This window comes from Camponotus vicinus, unplaced genomic scaffold, assembly GCF_025532165.1.
Source record: "Camponotus vicinus isolate PSW18456_S1 unplaced genomic scaffold, iyCamVici1.0 SCAF_4, whole genome shotgun sequence".
In the NCBI taxonomy this organism is placed as follows: Eukaryota; Metazoa; Arthropoda; class Insecta; order Hymenoptera; family Formicidae; genus Camponotus; species Camponotus vicinus.
In genome coordinates, this window is record NW_028141976.1 from 2,096,443 (window position 1) to 2,113,899 (window position 17,457).

The 17,457-nt window shown below is 33.5% G+C and overlaps 2 protein-coding genes and 1 long non-coding RNA gene across 3 annotated transcripts; 2 read left to right on the top strand and 1 right to left on the bottom strand.

Moving 5' to 3' along the window:
• The first annotated feature begins 3,284 nt into the window (after positions 1 to 3,284).
• On the top strand, positions 3,285 to 9,740 carry LOC145970318 (uncharacterized). The gene is made up of 4 exons (XR_014438391.1): positions 3,285 to 3,438; positions 8,609 to 8,686; positions 9,033 to 9,118; positions 9,369 to 9,740. It is a non-coding gene; the product is annotated as an uncharacterized LOC145970318 (long non-coding RNA).
• LOC145970319 (TNF receptor-associated factor 6-like) lies at positions 8,549 to 12,275 on the bottom strand (the record flags this gene model as incomplete). The annotated part of the gene is made up of 3 exons (XM_083096936.1): positions 8,549 to 8,666; positions 10,420 to 10,675; positions 12,024 to 12,275. Coding segments are annotated over 2 exons (507 nt in total), but the record flags the coding sequence as incomplete, so codon positions are not given.
• A 1,131-nt stretch (positions 12,276 to 13,406) lies between these two features.
• On the top strand, positions 13,407 to 16,847 carry LOC145970317 (uncharacterized). Its single transcript, XM_083096934.1, has 5 exons — positions 13,407 to 13,862; positions 14,090 to 14,234; positions 14,398 to 16,240; positions 16,345 to 16,500; positions 16,578 to 16,847. Exons 1-5 carry the CDS (start codon positions 13,635 to 13,637, stop codon positions 16,660 to 16,662), a joined length of 2,457 nt encoding a protein of 818 aa, XP_082953060.1. The 5' UTR covers positions 13,407 to 13,634; the 3' UTR covers positions 16,663 to 16,847.
• Positions 16,848 to 17,457: the final 610 nt, after the last annotated feature.

Below are 17,457 nucleotides of genomic sequence, written 5' to 3' on the forward strand. Positions count from 1 at the left end.
ACAATCGAATTATAGATGCAAATAATTAGCATAACGAAAGGCTCCGTAATAAATTGTTTAATAAATAATCAATTTTACTCAATAAATTAAAATACTTGTATAATTTAATATTCCGCGTTAATGCATATTTTATTATATATAAAATATTTCGACAACGAATTATCGATAACACGGTGTTCGACTTTGGCAATATAAAATATAAACAGTAGCGCGCTACATTACGGCTTTGTCATCATTCGCACAGTGATTCTCGAGTAATAAAGTAGTGATGAGAAACGCTTCGTATATTGTAATTTTTGTACTAAACACGATTACGATTAGTATCGAAACATAATTTGCTATAAATAAATATTAATAATTATTAATTAATTAAAAATTAATTAACGACATAAAACTGTGTAACGATGCATCCCGATGCATCGTTCCTAATTCCCGGCAGAACACCAGCCGGAAGCTGCCGCCCGGCAGAACACCCGCCGGGCAGAGGCAGGGGCGCGGTGCGCCCATCTTTTAATCGTTCTCATTACGGCCCAGAGCCGTTAAGGGCTCGAAACGGCCGAACACCGCCGATCAGAGCCGAGGTGGCCCGAACCGCCGACCGGCGAAAACCCGCGTTCGGCGCTCAACCCGAACCCCTCCGAACGGGCCCGACCGTATCGTTTCCGAAAAACCGTTCGGAAGGGGTTATACCGCCGCGCGCCGACGCGGGCAATTAGTCGGTATAAAAAGGGCACATCTCGGCGTCTAATCACCATATTTCTGATCCGCTCTAAGCAGTACGCTTCAGCAGCAATCCAGAAATCCTACCAAGCACTCATTACAGAGGACGAAAGGTGGAGCGCGCTCCGTCTTAGCCGAGAGATCTCGATTCCAAAGTACAAGTGCAATCCACCTAATCCGCAGCTGGGCCATCACGGAAGGTGGAGCTCAGAGCCGCCCCGAGTCGAGTGTTCTCGACCTAGCTGCAACGCGAGTACCATCCTTCGCGACGCGATCCTATCTCGCGCACTTTGACATCGAACGCATACGCGCATTTGATTATCGCGGCTTCCGCCGCCGCACGTATCAACCGCACCGAGCGCAGAAGCGCATCCGTTTATCGCGGCCTCCGCCGCCGCGTATTTTGTTACCGAGCGCATAAGCGCATCCGTTTATCGCGGCCCCGCCGCCGCGTATTTTGTTACCGAGCGCATAAGCGCATTCATTTATCACGACATCCACCGCTGGGATTAAAGCGCACCGAGTTTAATAGACCAAACGCGGCCCTTTAAAGTGTAGCGCCGGGGAAATAATAATTCTCGTGAAAGCGCCCGTCGATTCCGAGAACCCGAGGATTCCAAGAACATCGGGATTCCCCGCGGAAAAAGTGCCGCAAAAACACGCGCTGTCTCGCACGTTGTAAACATCGAACAGGTGTTCGCGGTCAAAGACCGGAATTAAATTCGAAACTGCATTTGTCGCGTCATTAATCGGCCAGCTGAATTACCACACACACACGCACACACGCACACACACACACACACACACGCACATTCGCATACACATACTCTGTATATTGCAATAAATACGTTCATTTAACACACATCGCGTATTTTCTTTCCAACGAACCTCGCACCGACGATCTATCCGCGCAGCGAAAGAACGTCCGAAAATACGACCGTTACAACTGTATCGTAACGATAAATCTTTATCGAATCGCATTCATTCATTACTGCGAATAAAAATTGAAACAGGGGATACATAAAAGAGCATAAGAGAATTAATTATGTTATGACCTTTCAATCATATTGATGCTTATTATAATGATATATCCTTAACAATATTAGAATTAAATATATTTCGACCAATACTTTAAATATTCTCAATCCTTGTTAATTAAACAATATACAATTTAATCAAGAATCGATAAACTGATAGGAATACAAAATATTAAATAATCTCTTCGATCATTGTGATCTTTACGGACAATAATTATTATTTTAATACTTAGAGTCAAATATATTTCACCCATGTTACTTTATCGTACTACTTGACAATCTAAATGTAATTTGCATTATGAGAGAACACGAAGTAAAACAATTGAATTACAGATGCAAATAATTAACGTAACAAAATGCTCCGTGATAAATTGTTTAATTAATAATCAATAAATTAAAGTATTTCTGTTATTTAATATTTCGCGTTAGTGTATATTTTATAATATATAAAATATTTCAACGAATTGCCGATAACATGGTGTTCGACTTTGGCAATATAAAATATAAACAGTAGCACACTATACGTTACGGCTTTGTCATCATTCGCACGATGACTCTCGAGTAATAAAGTAGTGGTGAGAAACGCTTTGTATATTGTAATTTTTGTACTAAACACGATTACAATTAGTATCGAAACATAATTTGCTATAAATATTAATAATTAAAAATTAATTAACTTTTGATAAACGACATGAAACTGTATCGCAACGATAAATATTTATCGAATCGTAATCATTTATTACTGCGAATAAAAATTGAAACAGGGGATACATGAAAGGGAACAAGAGAATTAAATATATTATGATCTTTTGATCATCGATGCTTATTATAATATTTCTTTAACAATATTAGAATTAAATATATTTCGACCAATGCTTTCAATTTTCTCAATCCTGGTTAATTAACCAGGATTGTATATTGTTTAATTAAACAATATACAATTTAATCGAGAATCGATTTAATGTGATAGGAATCCAACATATTAAATAATCACATCGATGTTTGCAATCTTTACGCACAATAATTATTATTTTAATACTTAGAGTCACAAATATATTCTATCCGTTTTACTTTATCATTTCACTTGACAATCTAAATATAATTGGGGGGGAGGGGATTGTAAGAGAATACGAAGTAAAGCAATCGAATTATAGATGCAAATAATTAGCATAACGAAAGACTTCATGATGAATAGTTTAATAAATTAACAATTAATCTTAATCAATAATATAATATACTTCTATAATTTAATATTCCTCGCGCTAATATTTTATATTACAGAAAATATTTCAGCAACGAGAGAATTATCAATAACACCGTGTTCGACCTTGATAAACAGAATCGCGCTATTGTTAATATGTTATATGGCTTTATTATCATTCGCACAGTGATCTTGAGTAGTGACGTGAGAGACGTTTCACATATTATCAAATTCTTTCTTTACATAGTCAGCCTTGGCGATATAAACAGTACCGCGGTAATGTTCCTGATTTACGATCATTCGCTCAGTGGCTCTTGAGCAGTGAAGTAGTGATGTGAGACGTTTCATATATTATCAAATTCTTTCTCTGAACACAATTGCAAGTGCAACGAGGAATTCAAATGAGTGCAACGAGGAAAAAACGAAGAAAGCAAAAAAAAAGAGGAGGTTTTGGAAATAAATGGACCAATGAGATATGATGTAAGTCATTAATATAAATTATTTATCGCATTCGTTATTTATTATTGTTGCGTCCCCGCGTCCCGTCCTGCTGAATGTATTCGTCATCCGTTGAATTCTTTCGAAGAAGATCGTTTCCGCGCGCGTTGTCAAGATGTTGTTATAAACAATGACTGTCAGAGAGTCTAAGCCCAGCTGTCAAGCTGTGCGGACGCGCGTCTATTTGTGATCCGTTTTACGATTATTCTGAATTCTTGTATGTTATTCGCAGTTTATTAAAATTCTTGCGCACCTTAAATCGCGTTATTAGTTACAAGTGCACGAGCGTCAGCGTATGCCGATTGTGTCGCGTGCGTTCGATATATATCGTTCTGCGGACGCAACAATATATAAATTATTTATCATTAGTTTATATTCAAAATATACATATTTCACGTTTCGTTTTATTTCTTTGATAGTGATTTAATAGTGATTTTAAATTATAACATATATAATACATATACTTATAAAAAAATATTCTATTTTATTTTAAAATAATTAAAACATTTATAAAATTTTTTATTAATTAATATTTTCAGATAGTTCTTAGATTTTATAAAACATTTCATATTAATATATTTATTTAAATATTTCATGTATAAAAAAAATAGAATTTTTTTTATTTATCATATTTTTAAAAGTTTATATCTAAGAAATATAAATTATTTTGTAATTACGCGATTTATAACATTAAAATATATCTATTTAAAAATAAAAATTAATTGCGCGCAATAATTAGTTTTAAAATCAATTATTTTGAACATTGCTTTATATAATAGATTTTCTTTTATCTTTTATATTTTTATTTATCGTTTATATTTGCGAATTTAAATTTATGTACTATATTACAAAATAAATTTTAAATAATGTATTATATTATATATAAAATTATATATAATATAACCCTCTTATAGGGTACACCTTGTCGCGGTGGGAGGGCTTAGTACTTGGATGGGGGGGGGTTCCTTGAGGTTTATCTTAAATTTTTCTATTTATGATCTTAAGATGCCTGAATGGGAAGCTAAGTACTCTTTCGCGTCGTCGGTGCCGTCAACGTGCCGCGGACGGCAAGCGCTTCGTTACCGCGTTTTCGCGTTGTAGTATTCTCGCATCGTCGCGTTTTCGCGGAACTTTTGAACTTTTTCATATAAAATCCCAATTTCATTTATTGTCACGAGTCTCTACTTCCGATGCCAACTAACTGGGATGTTTCGAGTTTGCACACGTTGCTATGCAACGTACACTCGTGCTTCGTGCTACGTCAAGTGATTCGGCCCGAATTAGTTAGAACTCGATCGATTGCTCGGAATGGTCGTCAATGGGTCCCTTCTCTTTGCTCGTCTACAGCCACACACACTGCGTGTGTTAACCCTGTCGAGGAGTCGAGTGGATTCCCCTAGGCACGATTTTCGCTCGGTAAAAGGGGTTGCCCTCCCCATTTTCTGAATTGCTGAATGTTAACATTTAAAAAATGTGGGTATCCTCTTCTTTTGCCGTCTACCAGCCTGGTGTAGCATATGGCAACCGCGGGAGGCATAATATGTCCGGGCAGAGCACCTGAAATCGTGCTTAGCGGGTCCAGATTCGATACGAGATAGGATAATTATGCGCGAAAAAGAGTTGGTGAACTTCATTTTCCTCTATTTCCGTCAATCATTTCGTCTTCTTTCCAGTTTGGGCTTAATCTTTGCTCGTTGTATCGTTGCATTCCCGACCTATTGACTCGAAGCTGATTCTCGTAAGTGAAATGGGATTTTCGCTCGTACCGAAACCGCGAGTGCCGTCTAAAGTATAGGTATACATATTAAGTATATACATCGCGCGATCAAATATAAAATTTTTAATAGAAGTTCTTATACAAGATTACCGTTTTAACAAAAAAATTTTATCGCTGTCCCTCTCGTCAGATAATATTTCTAAATATTGCTAACTAATATAAAGAATTATCGAATAAAAGTGTGAAGATTCAATGTGATAAGTCAACGATTAAATATTAGCTTCACAAAATTTAACGATCACCTTCGATATTATAGAATCGCGAGTTAATTATTATGAATTTAATAATTTGTTTTTTCAGTTATATTTGTATTTACGAATTTTGTATCGGAAAATACTCATAAATAAATTAATAAATTATGGTTGCAAAATCACCGTGTTTTTCCCACGTTCTTTTCGCGTTCTTAGACGAAATTGTCGTTTTAATAAAAGAGTTATCATTGTTCCTTCCGTTAAATAAATGTTAATGAAAGTTGCGTGGTTCGTACCGCCGAGGAGTCGAAACGATTTTCATCGGAGAATTATTTCTCACCGATTCTTGTGAGATCCATTCGCGACGTCTAGTTCAATGCCCTGTTGAAAATTGGGAATTTTTATTGTAAGATTGAAGGAACTAATCCCAGGTTTTCCTGGCAATTTTCGAAAGCAATGATTTCGGTAGTAATTCAACGACGATAAGCTTCTTTAACGTCGAATTAATTTAAATAATATATATTTAGATGAGAAAAATGTATCTTTTCTTTTCTTCGTTAAAAATGTTTTATCATTATTAGGATTGGTATTATTATTGTCTATATATATAATGCCAGAAAGATTTAATAGTAGATTAAATATGGATATAGTGTTGTGTATAAATTTTAATTTTTCAAGAAATTTCATATTGTAATTAATTTTTATTAATTTTTTCATAAAAATGATTACAAACGAATATATTTTATTAATTATTAATGAATTATCTCATTTGAAAAATTATTTCTAAGTACTGAGGATATTAATATTAGTTTTTAGTTTCTTTTAAGAAACTATTTGCAGGTATTGGACATCCATCGCCATTTTAGAATATTAGTTTTTAAATATATATACCATTTTATATGTATATATGTATAATAAAATACATGCACAAATTAACGTATCCAAAATATTTTTATAATTTTTATTAATATGATATATTATATATACGCGAAATTATATATGAATGTTACATAAAATGTGCGAATACTTAAAAATTTTGAGACGAATCGAATGGGTACCCCTATATCAGTAAGATATTGATTAAAAGAAAAAAAAATTATTAATTTAAACGTTATAAGAATAAGAATCTAGAGAATTAATCTAGAATTAATTATATATTTAAAATTATTTTATTCATTTTATTTTACATACTATTTGAATTGAAATTTTTTTAAATCTAAAAGTATTAAGGTAAGATAATCGAAAAAAGAATATTTTACAAGATATTTTACGATATATGTAAAATTAAGAAATGATTTCAAGCCTCATAACTCGGAAAGTACTTAATGAAAACTAACTTAATTACAGTGTTTTGGAAAGCTTTCGAGATGAGCTACAAGAATATGTAAAAAATAGGGAGTTCCGTTTAAAAAATCCAAAGTGACTTTGCCCTGACCTTGACAACGCCATCCAAGGTCAAACCAATGGTACCATCTTATGTCCCCCTTCAAGCCATATAACTTATGTCTGAAACATTTTTCGATTTAATGCAGTGTTTCTGAGATATAGGGTGTTGAAAAAAAGGGTAAAATATTTTAAGGGGATTTAGTATACCTTGAAACAAGTCGAAAAGTCTTAATAAACATGGGTCCGCAAATAAACCGTTTTTGAGATATTTTTAATTTTATTTTTTTTAATATTTTTTTTATAATTTTTATTTTTGTTTTAAATTTTTATTTTTCTTATAATTTATGCAAGAAAATAACAGCTGGTATTTTACTTTATCTTAAAGAAGATGCTCAAAATGACCTCCTTCCATTTCTATGCAGATCCTGCATCTTCGCAAAAAAGAATCTCGTGCTCTTTCAAACACACCTGGTTTCATTCTGATTGTAACGCAGGCTTCTTGTATACGATTTTCTAATTGTTCTAAATTATTGATTGGCTCTGCATACACTAAACTCTTTAAATAGCCCCAAATAAAAAAGTCAAGCGGGTTTAGGTCGGGAGATCTAGGAGGCCATGCAACCGGACCTCCACGTTCTATCCATCTTTCTTGATACATTTGATTTAGATAGTCTCTAACAGCCAAAAGAAACGGCGGAGCGGATTATTACAAACAAACGTTTATCTTGAGACATGTTTACTATTGCCAGGTCAACTCGTTGCTATGATTATCGGGATCATTGCTTCATGAAGAAATATTCACGTGAATATAGGTAAATTAAATTAAGTTATAGGTAAGTTAAGTTATATGAGATATTGCAAATATTTCAAAAATGACTTATTTGCGGACCCATGTTTATTAAGACTTTTTAACTTATTTTGAGTCATACTAAATCCTCTTAAAATATTTTACACTTTTTTTCAACACCCCGTATATCAGTTTCAATATAAAGGATCTTTTCAATTAAAAAGACTAAGGAAGATATGTTAAATTTTAAATATGTAGATAGACAGTAGACAAAGAAAAAGAGATAAATTTTTTTCGAATAATTAAAGGAAAGTTATATTTTTTAATGGAAAATCTAATTTGTAACTATTACATTTAACATTATTTTCAAAAAATAATAATATATATATTTTAATAATATTGTAGTTAAAACAACATTATACTTTAAGGTTAAAAATATGCAATTATTTGAACGTAACTGCTGTAATATATTATTAGAATAATGTTTAACATATGGCTATGTGTGTCGCGCGCGACGCTTCCACTATAAAATTATAAAGATTTCCAAAAATTTTTAAAAGAACAACAATATCGAATATACTAATAATAATGATTTATTATTCTAATAATGATTTAAATTATACTTTATTTTGTCATTTTCATATTATACAAATCGATTGCTGAGAAATTCGCTTGAACTATATTAAAATATATATTTATGCGAGGAAAATCATTATTGATTGTTTTTGTTAAGTTAATTAAAGGAAATCAAGTGTGTTTTGTACGGCGTGACACATAATGTCATAACTTGCTAATTATTAATTAAACATTGTGTAAATTGATCTAGAATACCTAAGCAGCTTAACAGTCGGATTTACGGACTCTATGCAATGCTTACATAACGTAAATATTTGTTGCAAACGATTCATATAAATGCACCGCTTATTTCATTATTTTTATTATATTCACAACATTATTATAAAAAATATAGAAACAATTTTACATTTGTTGACTCCTTCTTTTATTCCACAGATTACTGAATATCTTTGTTGCATGCTGGCTTGCATGTCTCTACTGAAGATGGTAAATACTGAAATTTCGAAAGAAAAGGTAAGACAGATTTGAACGAATTTGTATTTGTTCAGTGCATTTTATAAAAATATATTTCCTCTTTTAACCAATTACCAGAAAAATTTTTTAAATTTTGTAAAATATGACAGAAATATCACCAGATTGTAAAATATGACAAAATTATTATTAATTTATATAATTATTTTGTAAAATATGACAGAATTAGAGAGTGCTAGAGTGTATTCTTGTTTATATCTTCAAGATGTAAAATCTCTTGGACACATAAATTATTTAATAGAATCTATCTATATTTGAGGATTACTCGAATTTCACATTTTGAAAAAAAAAACATCTCTACGAATGCAATTGATACAATTCATTTTAGTTCGAACGACAGCTTCTAGACGCCCTTATGATGGAGAATACAATCAAGCCAAAGAGACCGTTTTGCAATGCTTTTACGGGCAAGACGTAATTTCAATTTTTTAGCAATTAATATTAATTTACAAATATTATAAAAAAATTTTTGTGTATGTAGCATAACACAAATATACCGTAATATTAAATATCTTCCAACAATTGAAACTTTTTTGCTAGTTTTTATATGAAAATAGTTGTATTGAAAATATAATAAATTATAAAACAGCATATGCTTTTAAACTATAATAAATAAAATTTTAGTAATTGATTTTAGTAATTGAGTATTTTCGATCTCTCGTAGGATGTGGCAGATTTGTTTCGGAAGAAAAAAGAGAAGAAAAGAAAGAACCACGTATTTCTACGTTGCTTCATTTACTCAGAACGCTCCTGAATACCTCTAAGCAAAACACTTGGAATACGATTGATCGTGAGAATTATCAATTGCAACAGATGCCACAAGTTTATGTCTCGAATCGGATGCTTCTACGTGACAGACAGGAAAGTTAATTTTGACGAATACAACTTGACGTTCGAGTGTCGCCAATATTTCTCTAACACAAATGGGACTATATAGATATTTTTATTTTTAAGTGTATATTATTTGTTAATATTCACTTACAATATCAATATCAAATATATTCGATAAAAATTATGTTAAAATAATATCATTTAATTTTATATAACTAAAATTAGGAAAATTATCTGTATTTAAACTCTCGTAAACACGAATGTGATTATATTTCTTTGCATATCCCTTTGTTTTGCTTTTATTCACTTACGACATCTATATTTCGATATGTGTGTGTGTGTGTGTGTGTGACTTAATACTTATTATATTTATTTTTATTTATGGTTTCTAGTCATTAAACAAATGTAAATGAAAGAATTATTATAATTATGTGACTACATTTTTTTAATTTTTCCTACAACTTTTAGGAGAATTTCATTGCTACAAACGTAATGTCCATGAAAATATATAAACGTAAATATATAAACCAAAATATTAATGCTAATTAGAATAGAATTAGAAATCTTTATTAAATATTTATTTATTTATAGGAGTCTTTGTAAATGATTATACATTTATTTGTATGTACCTTATCTCTTTAAATAGCAGAATCTTAATTAATTTATTGTTAGTAAATCAGATATTTCTTAAATAATTGTTAAATTGGATCTGATTTGTATTCAATAAATCCTATAAAACCTGTTACCTAGGTAATTAATATTTAAAATAACGATTAATTTATTTTTTCTTTCTAGTTTTTTAAAATAAATCATAAGACATAATTTTTTAATAATAACAAAGCATATATTTATCGCATAACAAATGTTCTGACAATTAGCTTTACCTCAAATAATCTGTAGATAAATATTAAGTTTTATTAGCACACTTCCATTCCACATGTATCTTGTATTTCTTAAATATCGTTGAGATATGAATGATTTTGATCGAATAACATGTCTGGAGATACTCAGTCCGACACATTCTGGATTATCTGCCTTTCTCGCAGGCCTACCCCAGAAATTTTCAGTGCAAAGTGTAGCCGGATCCCAAATTCGAGATCGTCGATCTTCGCGTATGTCTTCCAGAGAATGATTCAAAACCTACCGAGCGTTACATATATCAGTAATCGCATTTAATTAATTAATTTTATTATATTATTATTATATATTATAATTAATTTTATTATATATTATTATTATATTTCCAGAGAATTATTATTGATTTCATATTTATTTCTTCAATAGTATGATTATTATTGAAGAAATAAAATTCTCATTATTTTAAATGAGAAAAATATTAAAAAATTATATATATACATATATATATATATATATATATATATATATATATTTCTTTATATTCAAAAGTTAAGTATATGTAATCTGTATATGTAATATTTATAAATCTACTCTCTAAAAGTGAATCAGTAAAAATATCACTAATTTAAACAGTAAAATAAGATTTCACTGAGAATCAGTAAGTATTTTACTGATCTTCAGTGGAAACGCTTATTTTTTTGTTATTTTATCTTATATCTCACTGATTATGGTCAGTTAAAATAAAATTCACTGTAAAATCAGTAATCGCTAGTTCGTTCGTTTACCGCTACGATCGCTATCTCTCTCGTATTTAATTTTAGTCATAAGAATTATATAAAGTTTGCAAAGAGCGATATTTAAAATTAGAAGTATTATTTCGATTTAATTTCTGATACAATCTCAATAGAGAGGCTTCAGATATTAAATCGATCTTTATAAATCGGACAAATAAATGTCTGGCAACTTAATGAAAATTATTCGTTTGTTATCTATTTAAAATAACAAGTTCAATATGCATGTAATATATAAATAAAATAAAATTTTTAATATAATAAATATTTAGTAAATATAAATAAAATTTTTAATTTTATATGAAATAGATAGAGATAAATTGTAGTTTAATATTACTGACAATAACGAAAGAAATATTTCTGATATTGAGAAATATTACTGATTGAACAGTCAAAATTATTAACTGACTCTTTCAATAAAATATCATTGATTTACAGTGCTGTATTTATAACTGCTGTAATCAGTGACTATTTACTGTTTTTCAGTGATAATACGAGTACACTGATTCATTTTTAGAGAGTAATATAATAAAGAAACATCATACGAAGTTATAACTTCTTTAACTTATTTTAAATTCGATTACATTAAAAAATTTTGTCTGAGTTCGTCTCTCGATAGTCTTTCGTATGCAACCGTGATGAGGATTCAGTACGACATCTCAACGCAATTCTTCTTGTTTTTTTCTCTATTGAGAGACTATCTGTCCGCAAACTCTTTCTCCTTTGTGCTTCGCGCAATTGCATTACCCATAATCCCTTGTGAAATTTTATTTTACTCGGGCACGTTAGATTTTTTTCCGAGCCCAACTTGGCACTTTCATTGTTATGCCTTTACATACCTCGAGGCGAATCCTGTGTGGAAAGGGCCATGCGAGAACGGCATCATAACGGCCGTGTGTCAATCCGACTTCCACAAAAATCGTACCATCGGGAAAATATTTCGGCGTGATTTTCAGATACATGGTATAACTGTTTCGACCTACGTAAAAAGTAGGGCTATGCATCGAGCGGCCAGTTTGCCAGTTTATTAGCATTTCGTCAAAGTTTTTTACTTGCCAATAATAGACGAATGTACTTGCCGGACCTGTAGATAAGAGTTATTAATTTTAAATTTTTACTTTTGATAACCTTATATTAATGTAATATATTACTATAACATTTGACAGTCTTCTCTTTAACTTTTATATAAAGATTTTTATGATATGTATTATCAAATAATATATTTTTTAATGTATCTCTAAAGTCATTTTTTCTACATCAAGAATTTTAATTGTGGAAATTTTAATTGTAAAGTTAACTAAAAAATCCAAAATTGCTAAATTAAGACGAAAAAAACTAACTAAAGAAATTAACTAAGCTTCAAATAACAAAATCTTTTTTTTTGTTAGTAAATTTGAAGTAAATTTTGCTTAATAATATAATTTGAGAAGTTTGACTATGGCAAATCATTAAGATTACAGACTAATTAAAAATTAAATATCTTAAATATTAAACAACGACAATTGTTCGCAAGCGGTATCCGACAGTGGACAGTAGGAGCGGAAGGTCTTTCAGTGAAAAAAGTCCGCCACGTTAACACAAAAAAGACTGACGTTTATTAGAGTCAAGATTAAAACGAGTGTTTAGTGCAGCGATTGTGATTCGCGAAACAGCGGCGTAACAGAATAAGAGCGGTTTTCGCGAGCGGAATCGCGAGCGGTGTAGCGAAGTAAGAGCGTTTTCCGAATTCGTAGGCGGTCGTATAAAGCGGTTCAATTAGCGTATTATCAAAACGAAGAGAAATTGGTCGTCCATAGGAGAAATCGGTTGTCCATATGAATAAACGGTTGTTATAAGCGATTAATCAGCGGTTTTTACAAAGCGGTTTTACAAAGCGGTACTACGATCGAAAGAACAGCAGACTGCGCGGATTTTTCGGCGGTCGGCCCTTTTATCGTGGGGCCCCATCGTCGCGAAGGTCAATTAATTCGAACATTAGCGGTGACCTCAGGGCGCCGTGTGTGATAGGCGGCCGCTGAGGTCTGACGTGCCGTATTTTGCGGTGGGCATGCGCGAGACAATTTTTGATCAGCTGATTCGCTCACAGCTGATCACGTCGCGCGGTTGCGCATGCTCAGGCGACGCGAGCGTTGAAATGGCGGTTGGCATTGTTTTGCCAAAATGTTTATGACCAGCACGGTCTTACATACAGGTCTGGAAACTCAGGCCTTTTTTAGTGGTGGGGGAGGTCTCACTTAGTGTGTCCGTTTTTCGTTCACGGCTTGCCTGCTAGGTTCGCTGCGATCTAGAAGTCGCAATGCGAGCGAGAGAGACAGAGATAGACGGCAGTAGTCGTTCTCTCTCTAACATACGTCTAAAATGCGGCTGAGCCAGCTGTAATAAGAGTGTTTATGTACATTTAACGAAATCCCGAAATCGCGGTCGTATCAAAGATAAATTTTTTTTGCAAGATGCCGAATTCGTGCGTAGTTATAAATTGTCGGAAAACAAGACAAAATGTCAAGTGTTCGCTCTTCAGAGTTCCTCAGTCCGAAGTTTTGCGCGAGATGTGGGAGGCCGCAATTCCCGGTATCGCGAGGTTACAACCGAACCAGCACGTATGTGAGAAACATTTCGAAGAAGAATGTATCGTGCGAAGTCTGGTGAAACGAGATTCTGATGGAAAAATCCTTATCAATGTAAGTATTTGCATTCTCGTACAGTAAGCTTTGTTTTTCGTGAAAGAAATTTTTAAACGATTTTTATGGAAATGTGCTTCGAATGTTTTAAAACATTGAAAAACAACATTTAGAAAAAATTTCCAGAATCCTAGAGTATCCCCCTATTCTAAATTTAACCGTAAGAACTCTTATATACGCCAATATGGGCTTTTCGTGAATATTCTAATTTTTTAATTTTACTATAGATTCCATATAAACGTCCTCGACTGACGGAGACTGCCATCCCATCAATTTTCAATGAGGATCCTGTGGAACTAGTTATAGGTAGCGATAGTCAACAACAGGTCACCGTAGTTTCATGTAACGAAGGAACTTTTACTCCAGAAATCGGTAAGTACAAATATTTGCAAACGTATTCAAAGACTATTTTATTTAAAATCTTTATTTTCTTCAAAATGAAAAAAAATATTAATACTACAAATAAAATAAAAGACCTGTTCTATGGTCATAACTACGTATAGAAGGACTGAAAACGTACCATTTCAAATTTCAGTTGTGAACGAGGAAGAGATTCGACCTGACACTCCGCAGGAAGTTCATACGATGACCGTTTCAAAGCCGTGCGCTGAAGATGTACAATTTACCATATCCGTTGTGAACGAGGAAGAGATTCGACCTGACACTCCGCAGGAAGTTCATACGATGACCGTTTCAAAGCCGTGCGCTGAAGATGTACAATTTACCATATCCGTTGTGAACGAGGAAGAGATTCGACCTGACACTCCGCAGGAAGTTCATACGATGACCGTTTCAAAGCCGTGCGCTGAAGATGTACAATTTACCATATCCGTTGTGAACGAGGAAGAGATTCGACCTGACACTCCGCAGGAAGTTCATACGATGACCGTTTCAAAACCGTGCGCTGAAGATGTACAATTTACCATATCCGTTGTGAACGAGGTGCAGCTCAAAATTGAGACAGTACATGAGACGAGTATAGTGACTGTTCCAAAGCCGTGGATTATCGTTCAGTCAAAACCAAAAGAAAAAAAATGGTTTTTGTCCGAAATAGTAGCTAACAATTCCAATAACGATGCGCCTGTCATTAGAAAAAGTATAGCTATCAATAACAAGGGATTTGTCCAATACTACGTGCATGGAAAACTCGTCAAAGATCACATTGAACAACTTCCGTCGCTAGTCAACGATCCGCAAACGCTGGTGACTATTGCTACGCAATTCAAATCTTCGCGCATATGCGGTGGGCTGGGAGATGTCGCCGTTCATCTCGATGTGAACACCGTATGCAAGGATAACATGGATGTTTACCGTTCGACCAACTGCTCCTTAATTGAGAAAAAAATAAGATGCAGTTCTTGTGTGCGAGTGAGAAAGACGTTGATCCAAAAAAAACGTCGAGATAAAAAACGAGAAAAATTGAAACGTTTCACTGCTCTATCTAATCCCGTTGATCAACGGAAGTTCTTGCGTAAGAAAATAAACACTCAGAGATGTTTAAAAAATCGTAAAAAACGAAGAATCCAATTATTGTTGGAATGCTTACAAGAAAAACAGTCTGAATTCGCGGCGATGAAAGAAGAATCGTTTAATGAAAGGTGTGCGAATATTCCGGATATTCTGGATATTCAAAAAACGGCATTGCGAGAGATATTCGAAACCTCGAAGAAAACAGATGCTCGAGGTCGACGCTATTCAAAGGAGTGGGCTATATATTGTATGCTCATGAATATTCGTTCTCCAGCGATGTATGAGTTTCTGCGAAAGAATCGCATCATTCCTCTGCCGTGCACAAGAACAATTCGAAATTATTTATCGATAATTGATTCGAAATGCGGCTTCGACAAAAAATTTTTCGAGTTGCTTAAATTAAAATTTCAGTCGAAGGAGCCGTTGCAGCGTCACGGTATACTCGTTCTCGATGAAATAAATTTACGAAGATCTGTCATCGTTTCATCGAAAGATCTGACGTACACCGGTTTGACAGACTTCGGTGAAGATGATCCATCGACTAATGTAAAGGATGAAGCAACACACGGCCTCGTGCTACTATTCCAACCTCTCGCAGATAAATTCACCCAGCCAATCGGAGTTTTCGCGTCAAAAAGCTCCGTAAAAGGCGAAGAGCTGGCGAAGTTGGTAGTAACGGCTATAACGCTTTTACAGACAGCCGGTGCTAGAATCCACGGTGTTCTAGGAGACGGTGCGCGGACGAATACGAAAATGGGCGAAATGCTCGGTATAAACCCACGCCTCAAAGATACGAAGACATGGTTTACTCATCCCTCGGATGATGCGAGGCGCGTATTTTTTTCTCTGATGTTCCTCATCTCTTTAAAAATATTCGAAACCGTCTCTACAACAAAAAGAAGCTGCGGGTAAAATTTACACAATCAAAAAGCCCATTTGGGTGCCATTCTTTGGCACAATAATTCTGTTGTTAAATCGTGTTAAGCATATCTGCTTTCTTTTTTTAATAAAGGTGTCTACAAACGAGTGTGTCGAGTGGAAATATTTCGAGAATCTGTTGTCCACAGATACGAAGCATGCAGGGAATGCGAGGGTGTGTCCGAAATTGTCAAAAAGACACGTCGAATTCGACAACACCAGCAAGATGCGAGTCCGCCTTGCAACGCAGGTAAATATGTAGTTTTCAATTTATTTCTTTTTTATGAACACTGTAAAAAAAACTTTAACTTCGATATGTTTCCACAGATATTCAGTAATTCAGTTGCTGATGGTCTGCGATTTTATTTGGAGCAGAAGAGTGACGGTTTCGAAGGTTGCGAAGCCACTGTAAAATTTTGTAAGCGTCTCAACGATCTTTTCGATGCTCTGAATCGTAAAATGCCAAATGAAGGACTTACTCCAGACAACAAAGATTTCAAGATATGCAATGTTTTATTCATATTTACTGGTGCAATTTCTAGTACACATTTCTGTATTTTCAAACCCGAGTGTATATTATAATTTTTAACTGATTTCAAAAACGAGGAGATTCTCAATTCGATCCGATTATATATATATTTTTTTACGTATGCAGATTGATTACTTCGGAATGGCTACACCAATTAAAATTTTTTTTCATTGTATTAAGAATGATGCCACAATGGCCTCATAAATTTTTTTTCGAAATTGGTGCGGTAGTTTCTTTAATGATGTTAAAAAAGCAGTAAGGCATGCTTTGCCTGCGATATTCGAAATTTATGATTATACACCGATTACTCCGGAATCGCTGCAACGATTCGAATGATTTTTTATTTTTTCGTTGTATTCCGAATGATTCCACAGTAGCTTTATATACATGTTTTCGAAATCGGTACGTTGTTGTTTTTTTTTGCACTCTTGAAAAAACGGTACGACGTGTTTACAGATATCCTCAAACATTTTCTCAATTTTTTGAATTGTATATTACAGATTATACAGTCCTCTCTCGAATGGTTAAATGATTAGCAACGCGCGACGATAAAAGGGGAAATCGCGAAGGAGGAATTTCTCACCGAGGAAACCGCCAATGGACTGCGATTATCCCTCCAATCTACGATGGACCTGTGTCGCTATCTTGTCGATGAATACAAATTTCAGTACTTACTGA

Excerpts from the sequence above, each read along its gene's own strand:
- LOC145970317 (XM_083096934.1), top strand. The coding sequence starts at position 13,635 with ATGCCGAATTCGTGCGTAGTTATAAATTGTCGGAAAACAAGACAAAAT. Across the intron at positions 16,241-16,344 it reads ACAACAAAAAGAAGCTGCGG|GTGTCTACAAACGAGTGTGT; the intron begins GTAAAATTTACA and ends TTTTTAATAAAG. Across the intron at positions 16,501-16,577 it reads GAGTCCGCCTTGCAACGCAG|ATATTCAGTAATTCAGTTGC; the intron begins GTAAATATGTAG and ends ATGTTTCCACAG.